This window comes from Thalassophryne amazonica, chromosome 3 (genome assembly GCF_902500255.1).
Source record: "Thalassophryne amazonica chromosome 3, fThaAma1.1, whole genome shotgun sequence".
In the NCBI taxonomy this organism is placed as follows: domain Eukaryota; kingdom Metazoa; phylum Chordata; class Actinopteri; order Batrachoidiformes; family Batrachoididae; genus Thalassophryne; species Thalassophryne amazonica.
The window spans coordinates 16,433,748-16,446,170 of NC_047105.1; the positions used below are offsets into that span (position 1 = coordinate 16,433,748).

The 12,423-nt window shown below is 40.7% G+C and overlaps 1 protein-coding gene across 1 annotated transcript in view; it reads right to left on the reverse strand.

Annotated features, from left to right (window-relative positions):
• Nucleotides 1-12,423, reverse strand: part of arhgef10la (Rho guanine nucleotide exchange factor (GEF) 10-like a) — a 468,560-nt gene that overhangs the window by 371,676 nt on the left and 84,461 nt on the right. The window contains 2 exon segments of the mRNA XM_034165874.1: nucleotides 8,091-8,199; nucleotides 8,915-9,010. Of these exon segments, the coding sequence (XP_034021765.1) occupies nucleotides 8,091-8,199; nucleotides 8,915-9,010 (205 nt within the window).

Sequence of the window (12,423 nt, forward strand, 5' to 3'; positions counted from 1 at the left end):
ATCAGAAATATGAAAGGAGAAAAGTAAAGTGGGAAATAATTTTCCACACACATTTATTCAAAACACACAGCAAACTATAATAAACTAGTAATACATCACTCCTAAAAACAATCTGTGGTGTGTCATGTGAGGTGAATCTGCCCTACGATCGGACTTTGGAAAACCATGTGACGGTGAACCAATTCCGATTGGACACTCACATTGCTCACATCATCACACAGCTTCTATGAGGAGTACAAAGATGGTGGACGGTGGCCCGAAAGTTTGCGGAGTTAACTTTTCAACAAAAAAAAAAAGTGTGTTTCTATCTCATATCATTAAAAAGTTATTTATAATTTAGTAAAGCTTGGTCTCAGCTGTCGTATACGATGTTGTCAGCCACAGAGGGTTAAACCCTTAGATCTTCAGCAAATGTATTTATAAAGAGTAACTGCATGAACAACAAGTTTATTCAATGAGGAGAAACAAACGGTAAATTATTGTTGTGTTGTAACTTAATTTTTGTTCAGCCTTTATGACCCGTCTTCATGAAGTTAGATGCAAAAATGTTGAAACTGGCCCTATCCTGCAATGATAAAGAATCCTTAAAAAAATGGCTGGATCTGGACCGTGTTCCAGATCATTACCAAAATTTAAAGACTTCTAAGTTAGGCCAAGAAACACCCCTGGTAAGAATTTCATTGAAATCCGTTGAGGATTTTTTTGAGTAATCCTGCTAACAAACCAACCAACCAACTAACAAACGGACGCAACCAAAACCATAACCTCCTTGGCGGAGGTAACTATAACATCTGTCATGAAACACCAAGAGGATTTTGCATCACATTGATCACTTTGGGGAAAATAATCAGCAGCTAGCCCCTCCTGGAGCAGACCAGCAATTCACAATGCACACATGAAATAAATGATAGAAAATACAAAAATACCTGGTGTTGTCTATGAGATAGGACTAAATATCAGGATATTCACTGAACATCTGGCCACTGTGTGGGATCATTTTTCCATCGTCCAGCTTCGTGTTGGTACGGACGAGATACCAGTCCTGCTGCTGCTAATTTGGTTTTATATCACACCCAGGAGATATTATCCAAAACCTCTGAACAGCTGAAGGCCACACTAAGGTCCCAACAACAGAAATATATCGAAATTCAAACAAATGATTACTTAAATCTGGAATTCAAGAGCAAACACCACTCCCACATGCACAATGTATCTCTATGGTAAAACGCGCCGACAGCCGCGGATTTTCACACCAGTGACGGACCTGAGGTGGAAGTAAACTGGCAGTGACATGGCTGCAACCTAGTCAATAATGAACAGTGAATAATGAGCCACGCAGCATGTTTTTTTTGGCACGACAGGAGGTATTCAACAACCGTGGAAGAATAGTGGCTCTGAGAGGCAGAATATTCAGCTAACGAAGGTCATCTCTGAGCGTGGTGCTAATTTCAAGAAGTTCAAAATTTAGCAACAAAAGTGTGAGGCAGTTTGTGTATGGGTTAGCCCTCAGCCCTCTTGTGCACAATTCCACCTGCTTTGTGCGACAGACGCTGTATATAAAATAATTATTTTTCGTGGATTAATTATTTTCTGTCAGAGCTTGGATGTTGAAAACACCTCTAATCGCTTCTGGAATCACAGAGCTGTTTCACCTGGACCCTTTTTTTTTTTCCTTTGTTTCCCTTCTTTCCTGCTCTATGAGCGTATTTTGGAAGAGCTTAAAGGTTATTATTTTTTTAGCTTGGTAAAACAGTTGTATGTTCATTCTGTTTTTATAAGCTGCTGTAAAAGTATGTTTATGATAAATTTAACATCTTGTAAATGGATCTGATGAGGCGCACTCTCCGTGCACTGATGCAATGACTTGCGCTCAAGAAGAGTATTTACGCAAAACGCCAGCTCGCAAAAGAGTGATTTTGCAGTCAATAATGGACAAACACAAAGTTAAAAGTTGGATCATGTGTCAAATGTGTGTTTAAAGCTGCGGAAGAAATAAAGCCAGTGTGAAGGAGTCCAGAGGCGACTGTCCAGGAACACAAAACGCACGTGCGCAAAAGAACGATTTTGCAGACATTAACAGACGAACACAAAGTTAGTAGTTGCATCGTGGTGTCAAAATGCCACGGAAGAAATAAAGCCAGCGAGAGGAAGCGCTGAGGCGGCTGTCCAGGAACCTGTTGTTCAGTTCTAGCTGGTCTGGTGCATTTAATGACTCTGGAACACAGGTGAACAGCAGCCTGGCGCACAGATGCGCACACCATACTGGAGTGTAGTGTGCGCACAGACTGTACTGGAGCGTCTATTTTTGGACTGTGCTTAAAAACGTGACATCTTGAATGGATGCTGTGAATTGAAAACCCACACTTTAAAAGCGACCAAGTGTGGGATGGATGGAGGTCTGGATCAAACCCATGCCTAAAGGTGCACCAATGTTGCATTAACATGGCGCTACATGGATCATATGTGGCTTGATGTAGATCATATGCAGCGACACAAGCCATTTGAGGCTGGACGGGGCTCAAATGACAAGTCGGTCGTGTTGCACTAGAGGCTGATACCTGGCACATGTGAGGTACAGAGAGGCTTCTGCATAGCAGATACGTAATAGATTAAAACATGGATCATTCTTCAAATAATTGCTGACACACCCATGCGTGGCTCATTATTCATGGCGGGACAGAGGCTTAAGATACTATGCATATTCTTTGTATTTTGTCTGCCTTTTATGCATGAAATGCTGTTAAAAAGGTAAAAACACAGTGTTCTGTTTGGGGCCAGGAGCCGATTAATCCATCTGACATTGTTTCTTATGGAAAAACTGGTTTCGGTTTAAGAAGAACTCTGTTTAAGAACAACATTTAGGAACCAATGAAGTTCTAAAACTGAGGTTCCACTGTATTAGTTTGAACCTGAATGTTGGCACAGTGTTCAGACTTGCATGACGACTGCATGTGATTTATGAAGCTGCGTTAGTCGTGGCGTCCCGGTGGCCTCTAAGGCCAATGTTGCTGTTGTAATCATGAATTATTCCTTCTTCTTCATACTGAAAGCAAAAGTAGACTGTTTGTGGCTTGAACAATACTTCAGTTTGGACAGTGCTGCATACATCAAGTGCCAAACTTCAAAACCAAAATGCATTATTTACCAGCAACCCTGGACAGGAAGCAGTCTGGAACAGCTGGAATTCTTAATCTAGCTCTTTCTGATAGAAGTTTTTTGGAAGTTGTAACTCAATGATGGGCTGAGTTATGATAAAAAAAAAATAAAAAAACCTTTTCTCAAATTAGGAAGTGTCACATCAGATTTGTACAAATTCTATGAAGTCACACATTCTATATTATCTATACTTTTGATATTGGATTGGCCATTATTACACCAGTGTTTCCACGAGGAAGGCCGACCAGAAATTGAATGGTTAAATCTTTGTGCCATCATAAGACCAGAAGACTTAGCAACGAGATAAAACAAAAACTTATTTTCCGATGTTAAAGAAACTGAAGAAAGAGAAGAGGAAATATTCTGCAGCAGACTGAGATCACATGTAAATTTTGCTCAACACTTCCATGACTCTGCAATGAAAAAAATGTTATCATCCATCAATCAGCTTCTAAGTTTTAGTGTCCAAAAACAGACAACTGGCATGATGTCATCATCTCAGCACTCCCCTGCTGTTTGGCAGAGGTAAATATATCATACGGCAATCTGAGCAACGTTTGTCTCCGCATGTTCCCCTCCTCCTCCCACGTCCATTGGCTGATTTCAACCAAACACAATATGTGGATGATGGTCAATGCCAGGGTTTGTTTTGGCAAAGGTGAAGGTCACTGTACAAAATGTGGATTTTTTTTTTTACTCAAATGTCCAACAATCCTGGTATAGATATGGAGGTATTTTTTGGAATTGAACAGCAAGTAAGATCAAAATTAGGGTGGCTCAGTGGTTTGTCTCTCCTGTGACAGGCTGGCGTCCTGCCCAGGGTGTACCCCACCTCTCGCCCAATGACCGCTGGGATAGGCTCCAGCCAACCTTGACCCTTTACTGGAATCATCGGATTCCTAAAATGAATGGATAGAACATCAAACTTACCAAACAACAATCACTGGGGTCAAAGGTCAAACTAAGTACCGTATTTCATTCTGATTTGCACATAGAAGTGGGCTTTGGAATTGGCCAGGCCAAGGGAAACTTGTCAAATGTCAATCACTGAGGCCAAGCTTGTGGACTACTCTCCCTCAGGGACTTTTGATGGTTTCTACCAAACTTTATATGCCAGTGCAGGCTGTCCTGAAACAATTCATTTTGACAAAGGTCAAGGTCAAGGAATATGATGATCAATTCCATTCGGACCAAATGTGGTACAAACTTTGGTGGATTCCAAAATTATCCTGTGAAGGTCAACCACAAGTCATCATTTGGGTGAAACCCAAGGTCAAAAGGGTCAAATGTCAGATTGCTGTAGAACTACATTAACAGTGCTCCTACCTAGTTCACTAAAATATATGAAATACATAACAGTAATAGTACAGAAATTCAGCTATGATGAATTGTTGGACATTTGGGTTCTTGTTTGGGTGTTTGGGCTCAATTATAAGCTGTATGACTACCTTAAAAAATCATATATATATATATATATATATATATATATATATATATATATATATATATATATATATATATATATATATATATATATCACACACACAAATGTAAAAAGGCATAGTCAAAGGTCACTACAGACACACAAAATACTGCAAGGTCTTATTGTTCTTCTGTTCCTTGTCTATTCATTTAGTCTTGTATGCTTAAAAAAAAAACATTTTAAAAGACAGATGAACAAAAACGCAGCAAGCTGTTCAGTGAGGTCAAATGTAAAACATCTCCGAGAGAAAGACACCAAAAAACGGAGCTCAGTAATAATGAGTTATAACAGAAAGCTGTTTTTTGAATGTTTCACTCAAATTTGAGTTTGACCTCTCAGAAAGTGGGTCAGAAGATGTACTGTTGGACATTATAGTCATAAAATGAGACTTACTGCATACTCACCATCTTCTCACAACTTTCTTCTGAAAACTCAAAAGTAAAAAAAATAAATAAAATAAAATCTTTAAATTTTGCACAAAGGTGCAGGAGTGCTTGTCATTTAATTTCTTACAGATCTCTGTAGAAAATTTTTAAGTTCACTTTTCCAACTGAAGTTTTGATTAGATTTGTAAAAAATGTATTTTTCCATATCTGTAACTTTTTATTAAGCTGCTTTCAGTTGATCCAAATGTACTGTTTTTTTTAATACCACTGTCATTTACTTTGCCTGATGTTGTTCCATTTTACAGTCTGTTTGATATAAAGTATGTTGCTCTTCTTTTCGTTTTTGCTGACCCTGGTTGCTCGAGGTCGTGACAGCAGCTCTTGTATAGAGCCACACAGGGATTTGTCACAAGGTTTATGTTGGATGCCCGTCCCAATGCAACTCCAGTTCTACTTGGACAAACCTGCTCACAACTCCTGGTTTTCCCAAGCAGACTCCCAGGACTTTTAGTCTGATGGGAAAAAGTGTGCTCAGAGCAGAATATAGCACAGTGTGTTCTTAATACATTTAAAAATAACGCAATACTGAAATACCCTCAGCCATACGAGCAATGTGTTCTTTATAAATTGCAGTTGTTTAATTAATTATTAAGATCCTATTGGCTTTATCAATCAATCAATCAAAAACAATATTTAGGTTTTAATTGTGTCTGCAGGAGGCCTTGCGTGTGTGTGTGTGTGTGTGTGTGTGTGTGTGTGTGTGTGTGTGTGTGTGTGTGTGTGTGTGTGTGTGTGTGTGTGTGTGTGTGTGTGTGTGTGTGTGTGTGTGTAGTTCTCAAGATCAGGCACCAAAGTGGCTCTACTCTTTTCTACTCTCCTATTTTACTCTTCCTTTTTAGATATTTAGATATATCTTTATATACTGGCATACTTCCACCTTAGAATTGGAATATAATATATAAGATACGAGGTCTGTGATAAAAGTAACGGACCTTATTATTTTTTTCAAAAACCATATGGATTTGAATCACGTGTGATTACATCAGACATGCTTGAACCCTCGTGGGCATGCGAGAGTTTTTTCACGCCTGTCGGTTACGTCATTCGCCTGTGGGCAGTCTTTGAGTGAGGAGTGGCCCACCCTCTCATCGTTTTTTCATTGTTTAGGAATGGCTCAGACTGCTGCTTTGTTTGATAAAAATTTTTTCAAAAACTGTAAGGCACAACTGAGTGGACACCATTCGATAAATTCAGCTGGTTTTTGGTAAAAATTTTAACGGCTGATGACAGATTTTGTGTCGCCGTTTCAAGTTGAAAACTTCCACATTTCAGGCTCTGTTGACCCAGGAAGTCATCAGAGAACAGAGAACTTTCAGAAGAAGTCGGCATGAGGAGTTTATTCAGACATTCCATTGTTAACATTTTGTAATGGGAACGTGTGAGCATGTCGGGCCGGACCCGACCGCGGGGGGTCGCGACAGGAAAAACACCTCCGTTGGAAACCTTAACGGACAAGTTGGAACATGCCCAAGCTGTTAAACAATTTCTCAGTTACTCACTTGTTGAAAGCCATCAAAAGCCGCCTGAATTTTACAAATGGTTTTCAACACGGAGGTGTTTTTCCTGTCGTGGCGCACAGATTCGCCGAGTCGTCACGGAAACGACTCGGCGAATTTGCGCGCATGTCTTTCATTACAAAATGTCCTTAAACAGTGGAATGTCCGCATAAAGTCCTCATGCCGGCCTGTTCTGAATCTTCTCTGTTCTCTCACGATGTCCTGGGTGAAGTAAGCCTTAAATTAGAATGTTTTCAGGTCGAAACAGGCCGACGACGGCCCCTGGAAGTGCTGCGCGACGTCCCACTCCGTGGGAAGTCCTTACAGCGACAGAAACACCACATAATCTCTCATCAGCCGTTAAACTTTTCACCGAAAACCAGCTTAATTTCTCGAATAGTGTCCACTCGGATATCCCTCACAGGTCCAGAAAAAGTGTTGATAAAGCAACGCGCATCGTCCGCAGCGGCTATTCAGACAAAGAGATTCCGACGGGCGGGGTGGAGCACTCCTCACTCAAGGCCTGCCCACAGGCGAATGACGTCACCGACACGCGTGAAAAAACTCACGCATGCGCACGAGGGTTCAAGCATGTCTGACGTAAAAACATATGAATCAAATCAATTTATTTTTTGAAAAAAATAAAAAGGACAGCTTTTTTCATCACAGACCTCGTATACCCTACTGAATATTCATGAGCTTTTGACAAGAGCAGAAGTTGTGCAAATCAAGGAAAATTTGTTGATCACCCTCTGTACATTTGCGGGTATTAATGAGACAAATTTAACTCCATAGGAAGTTAGCTTTGAGTTGGTGGACACTAGCGTGCACACTAATGACCACAAAATGTCTTGTAAATGACTCCAGAGGTGTAATCAGGTTACAAAAATAGCATTTTCAGTTTTAGATGTGTTTATTTCTCGCTGTCTATTCCATAATATATGACAGAGAGAATGTATTTATGTGACTTTTTAACTTCTTAAAATAGGTCAAGGTTAGCCATCTTTAAACCTGTCAAAGGTGTATGTCCCAAGAATGTTCCCTGTGAATTTGAAGACTGTGGCGGTAATAGGACTGGGCCTATGCTGAGCACAGACAGACGGACGCAAAGCCTTTGCAATACCCAATGGCCATATTTGATGGCCTCAGGTAAAAATAAAAATTATACTTTGCTAAACATGACTACTATTGGTTTGGTACTGCAGCTAAATTAGCAGTTGAGTTATATAAAAAATAAAATAAAAAAGCCTCTGTCGAAACAATAGTGTTGGTAAGGTTAGACCTTACTCATGTGAAGCGCCTTAAGGCAGCTTTGTTGTGATTTGGTGCTGTATAAATGAAATAAATTAAAAATTTTAATTATAAATGAAACTAATTGAAAACTGAAATTGTCAAGACAATGTTCAAAGGTTAAATGTGTATTTGGTGATGTCATCATGGCTGACGGATGAACAAACAAGCCAGCTGACAGACATTTACAAAGCTTTCAGATTTCTCTACGTTACCCACCGAGTTGATCTTTTCTCTGTAGGAAGGAAACTTTTCGCATGACAGCTATTTTGGTCTTTTCAAGTCCATCCTTGGTGCCGCTTCTTGCTGCCTTCATGAGCTGCTGAACCTGATCAGACGGAGCAGGAAAACACAAGGAAGAAGTGTTACTGCAGGCGGAAACGGCCATGCTGCTTCAGCTCGAGGACCTACGGCGCTCGACTGGAGAGCAATGGAGAGAAGTGGCACTCGGCAGGCTCATCGCAAATCCTGCCATCTGCAACTCCCTGCAGGCTGTTGTACAGGATCTAATCAGAGTCTGAGTGTATCATGGAGAGATTACAGTAACACAGCGAGCTCTGCGGCAGGGAGCCGGAGCTGGACCGTTTTGTGATTGAGAATTCAGCTGACCACAAGACCACCCTGAGCACCGCAGAGGCCCGGTAACCAGACTCCACAGATCCAGAATACCCCCAGGGCGGTAGTATTTTTACACACCGCTACTTCAGGAAAGCAGGTCATTAACTGGCGGCAACTTGCACAGTCATGTTTAGGGAAGTAAATACGCTGAGTATCATTTAATAATTAATGCGTCTCATGAATGTGTCTTGCTATTTAAACGTGCAAGGAGGGGGGAAAAATGCACCAGAGAATCTCGAAAAGACAGCCGCGGTCCAACGGATGGTGCACAGTTGGCTGAGCGTTTGAATCAGCTGAGCATATAGCGCAGCACATTTCAGCTCTGGGTGATCATCAAGCCTTCTGGCAAACATGGAGCAGGACTGTTTCAGCTTTGCAAAGAGAAAGTGTTATGAAGCCATGTTCAGTTGCTACGGCTGAGGTACCTTGATGTCATAGTTGTGTTTGCCGGCCAGTCTCGTGGCCAGTTCACGTCGGGTCCTGGCGCACCGCTCCCTCAGGCGACGCACTTCAGGTGAGAGCTAAAGTGTGGGGTGGCAGGTAGGCAGGCAGGCGGGCGAGCGAGCGTGGAGGCAGATTAGCCATGAGAACCAAAGAGGGGGGAGAGAGAGAGAGAGACAGAGGAAAGACAAAACAGAAAAAAGGGAAAGAAATGGAGAGAAAGTGATCAAGGCAAGCTATGCAACGTCAGGAGTTAGTTACAAGCACAGAGCACCTATTTGGTCAAAGGAGGTAAGCATTGTGTGGCTAACGACTGCAGATCAGGCGGAAGGGTTGAGGCAGGCGGAGTCGGCCAAATATTGAGGAAGCAATCTGTGCGGCATGAAATAAGCAGTAAACTGAGCAAGAGGAGAATCAGGTGTGCCGGCTGAAAATTTAATCAGGATGCACCAGTGGTTCACAAACTGCGAGGGTAGAGAGCCACTACAGGAGAGGACCAAAAAAAAAAAAAAGAAAACGTGAACTTGGAAAAAAAATACAGTTAAACTGATTTTACAGTATGTTGGAGCAGTAAACAACAGGATGATGGACGGCTTCTAAGATTAAAAATTAGGCTGCAAAACAGCATTGAAGCTAACAAGCAGGCACAAGTTTCAAAAGTTCTCCAAAGTGATGTTCAAAAGACACGTCGTCATGTGTTTTGTCTGCAAGTCACAAGGTCAAGTGACATGTGTTCTCAGGTTAGGGCAGCTGTGTCCGCGCAGATGGACACACTGGACAGAATTCCACACCATCGCACCGCTCATGGTCTTTGCTAGACAAATTCAATTTGGTGAGGCACGAAGCAATCTGACACAATTCATAAAGCAGACATTCTTTTACCATGATAAATTACATTTAGTAAAAAGTAATGTTCCTTATCTTTAAATTCATGTGTCAAGACAGAGCAGGGACCTTGTTCAGGATTTTACTAACGTGCGACACCACACTGGTGCTGCCGCCGCTTGCCTTTTGTTCACCACGGGGGGGCAGCACCACATACAGTAAGAGGAAGCACAGCATAGAAGAAGCCAGCTGCTTTTAGCCTGTTAGCATAGCATAAATAGCAAAGCATATTCTTCCTGTTAGGTACGTTAACACGACAGCAGCACATCCGAGCACTGTCCGACATGTTGATTTTATTTTTACCTCATGACGTTCACGTTGCTGTGACCAGTCTAGCATGAGCCTCATGCTGACCACTGAATTTTAACAAGAGCTTGAATTCATAACATGAAAACTGAGCCATTGTCCGGTTCATAGTAAATTCAGATCACATCTAAATTTCAGCCAGTAAATTCAGATCACATCTAAATTGAGATCACATTTACTACTTTAAAAGCAATTTCCGATTAGTATCAGTGAATCGTTACACCCCCGGTTACTGCACTAAATGGCTCTAGGAATTTATTTAGACACCACTAATACTAATCTAATGTCGATGTTAAACAATGCGCAAAAGCAGGATGGACAGGTAACGCCCAAGTGCATCTTGTTAGCATAAACCTCGCTGGGACAGCTGTGCAGGGAAAGGCACTCACGAGCACATAGATGTGCAGCCTACATGAACATATGGATTTTCCAGAGTGATCCAACCTGTGTCCTTTTCAAAAATTACAGGGTATTGGATGGGGTGCAATCACAGTCTTTACCCATACATGCAGTAGAAAGGTCCAGCCCCTATGTGAATAAAGTATATATTAATAGCATTGATGTGCAGTGTTGCCACAGTTACAGTGAGGAAAATAAGCATTTGATCCACTGTCAATTTTGCAGGTTTTCCCACCTCCAAAGAATGCAAAGGTCTGTAATTTTTATTGTAGATACACTTCAACTGTGAGACAGAATCAAAAAAAAAAAAAAAAAGAAAGAAAGAAAATCACATTGTATGATTTTTAAATAATTAATTTGCATTTTACTGAATAAAATAAGTATTTGATCCAATAGAAAAACAGACCTTAATATTTGGTACAGAAACCTTTGTTTGCAGTTCCAGAGGTCAGATGTTTCCTGTGGTTCTTGACCAGGTTTGCACACACTGCAGCAGGGATTTTGGTCCACTCCTCCATACAGATCTCCATATTTTTCAGGTTTGGAGTTTCAGCTCCCCCCAAAGATTTTCTATTGAGTTCAGGTCTGCAGAATGGCCAGGTCACTCCAGGACATTGAAATGCTTCTTATGAAGTCCCTCCTTAGTTGCCCTGGCTGTGTGTTTGGGGTCACTGTCATGCTGGAAAACCCAGCCAGTGTCTTTCATACGGGTAACAAGTTCAAACAGGAGCAATTAATACAGGTAAAGAGTCCAGAATAAGAGGGCTTCTTAAAGAAAAACTAACAGGTCTGTGAGAGACAGAATTCTTGCATGTTGGTAGGTGATCAAATACTTATTTCATGCAATAAAATGCAAATTAACGATTTCAAAATCATACAATGTGATTTTCTGTTTTGTTTTGTTTTTAGATTCTGTCTCTCACAGTTGAAGTGTACCTACAATAAAAATTACAGACCTCTCCATTCTTTGGAGGTGGGAAAACCTGCAAAACTGACAGAGGATCAAATACTTAATTTCGTCACTGTACTTTGAAAAAGTAATCCAATTACTGATGACTGATTGCTCCTTGAAGAAGTAACTTAGTTACTTTACTGATTACTCAGTTTTAAAAGTAACTAAGTTAGATTACTAGTTACTTTATTAGCTAAGTTCAGCAGCTTCCAACAACACCCCCCCCCCCCCGCCACCTCAACATGAAAATGATGACCAGTTTTGCCAATACTCACATTATAGTCACCCTTTCTTGACTTCATTGAATATAAATAGTTGTTTTATAAAAAATAAAATAAAGACCTTGATCTCATATTTAAGTGCTGACAGCACTGTAATGGTAAAACTTACCATTTCTAACCTACATTGTTTATAAATGTAACTATTAAACTCTTTGTAACATTTTTCTAACATTTACATTCTTTCTAAACATTTTAGTTGTTGAAATTATTATTATAAGTAGTATTAGTATGAAAAAATGTCAACAAAAGTGGACCTTTAATCTAGGGCTGTTGTGGGGAGACACCCCCCCCCCACCCCCACCCACACTCCTTTCCTGTATGGATTCGCCCCTGGCTTGCTGTTTGTGCAGAAGAATGGATAATGTTTATTTATGCAGAAAACATGACCAGACTGACAGGTAATACATTTTTTATCAGTGTTTTTACGTCATGTCATCCTCAGAAAAAGACTTGAGTGCATTTGGGTGGAAAAAAGCGTTACTATTTGCGCATCGCGGATCAGCCGTTTTTAACGAGGACACGCACAGAGCGGCACAGAGTGTTAAAGAATAAAAAAGTGTAAAAATGTCTTTATAAAACCATGCTAATTGTATATGCTGGGCTCACAAATCAACACATCAGCTCACAAATCAGTTTTTGATGGTGTGACACTTGCTGAAATGTGATAGTG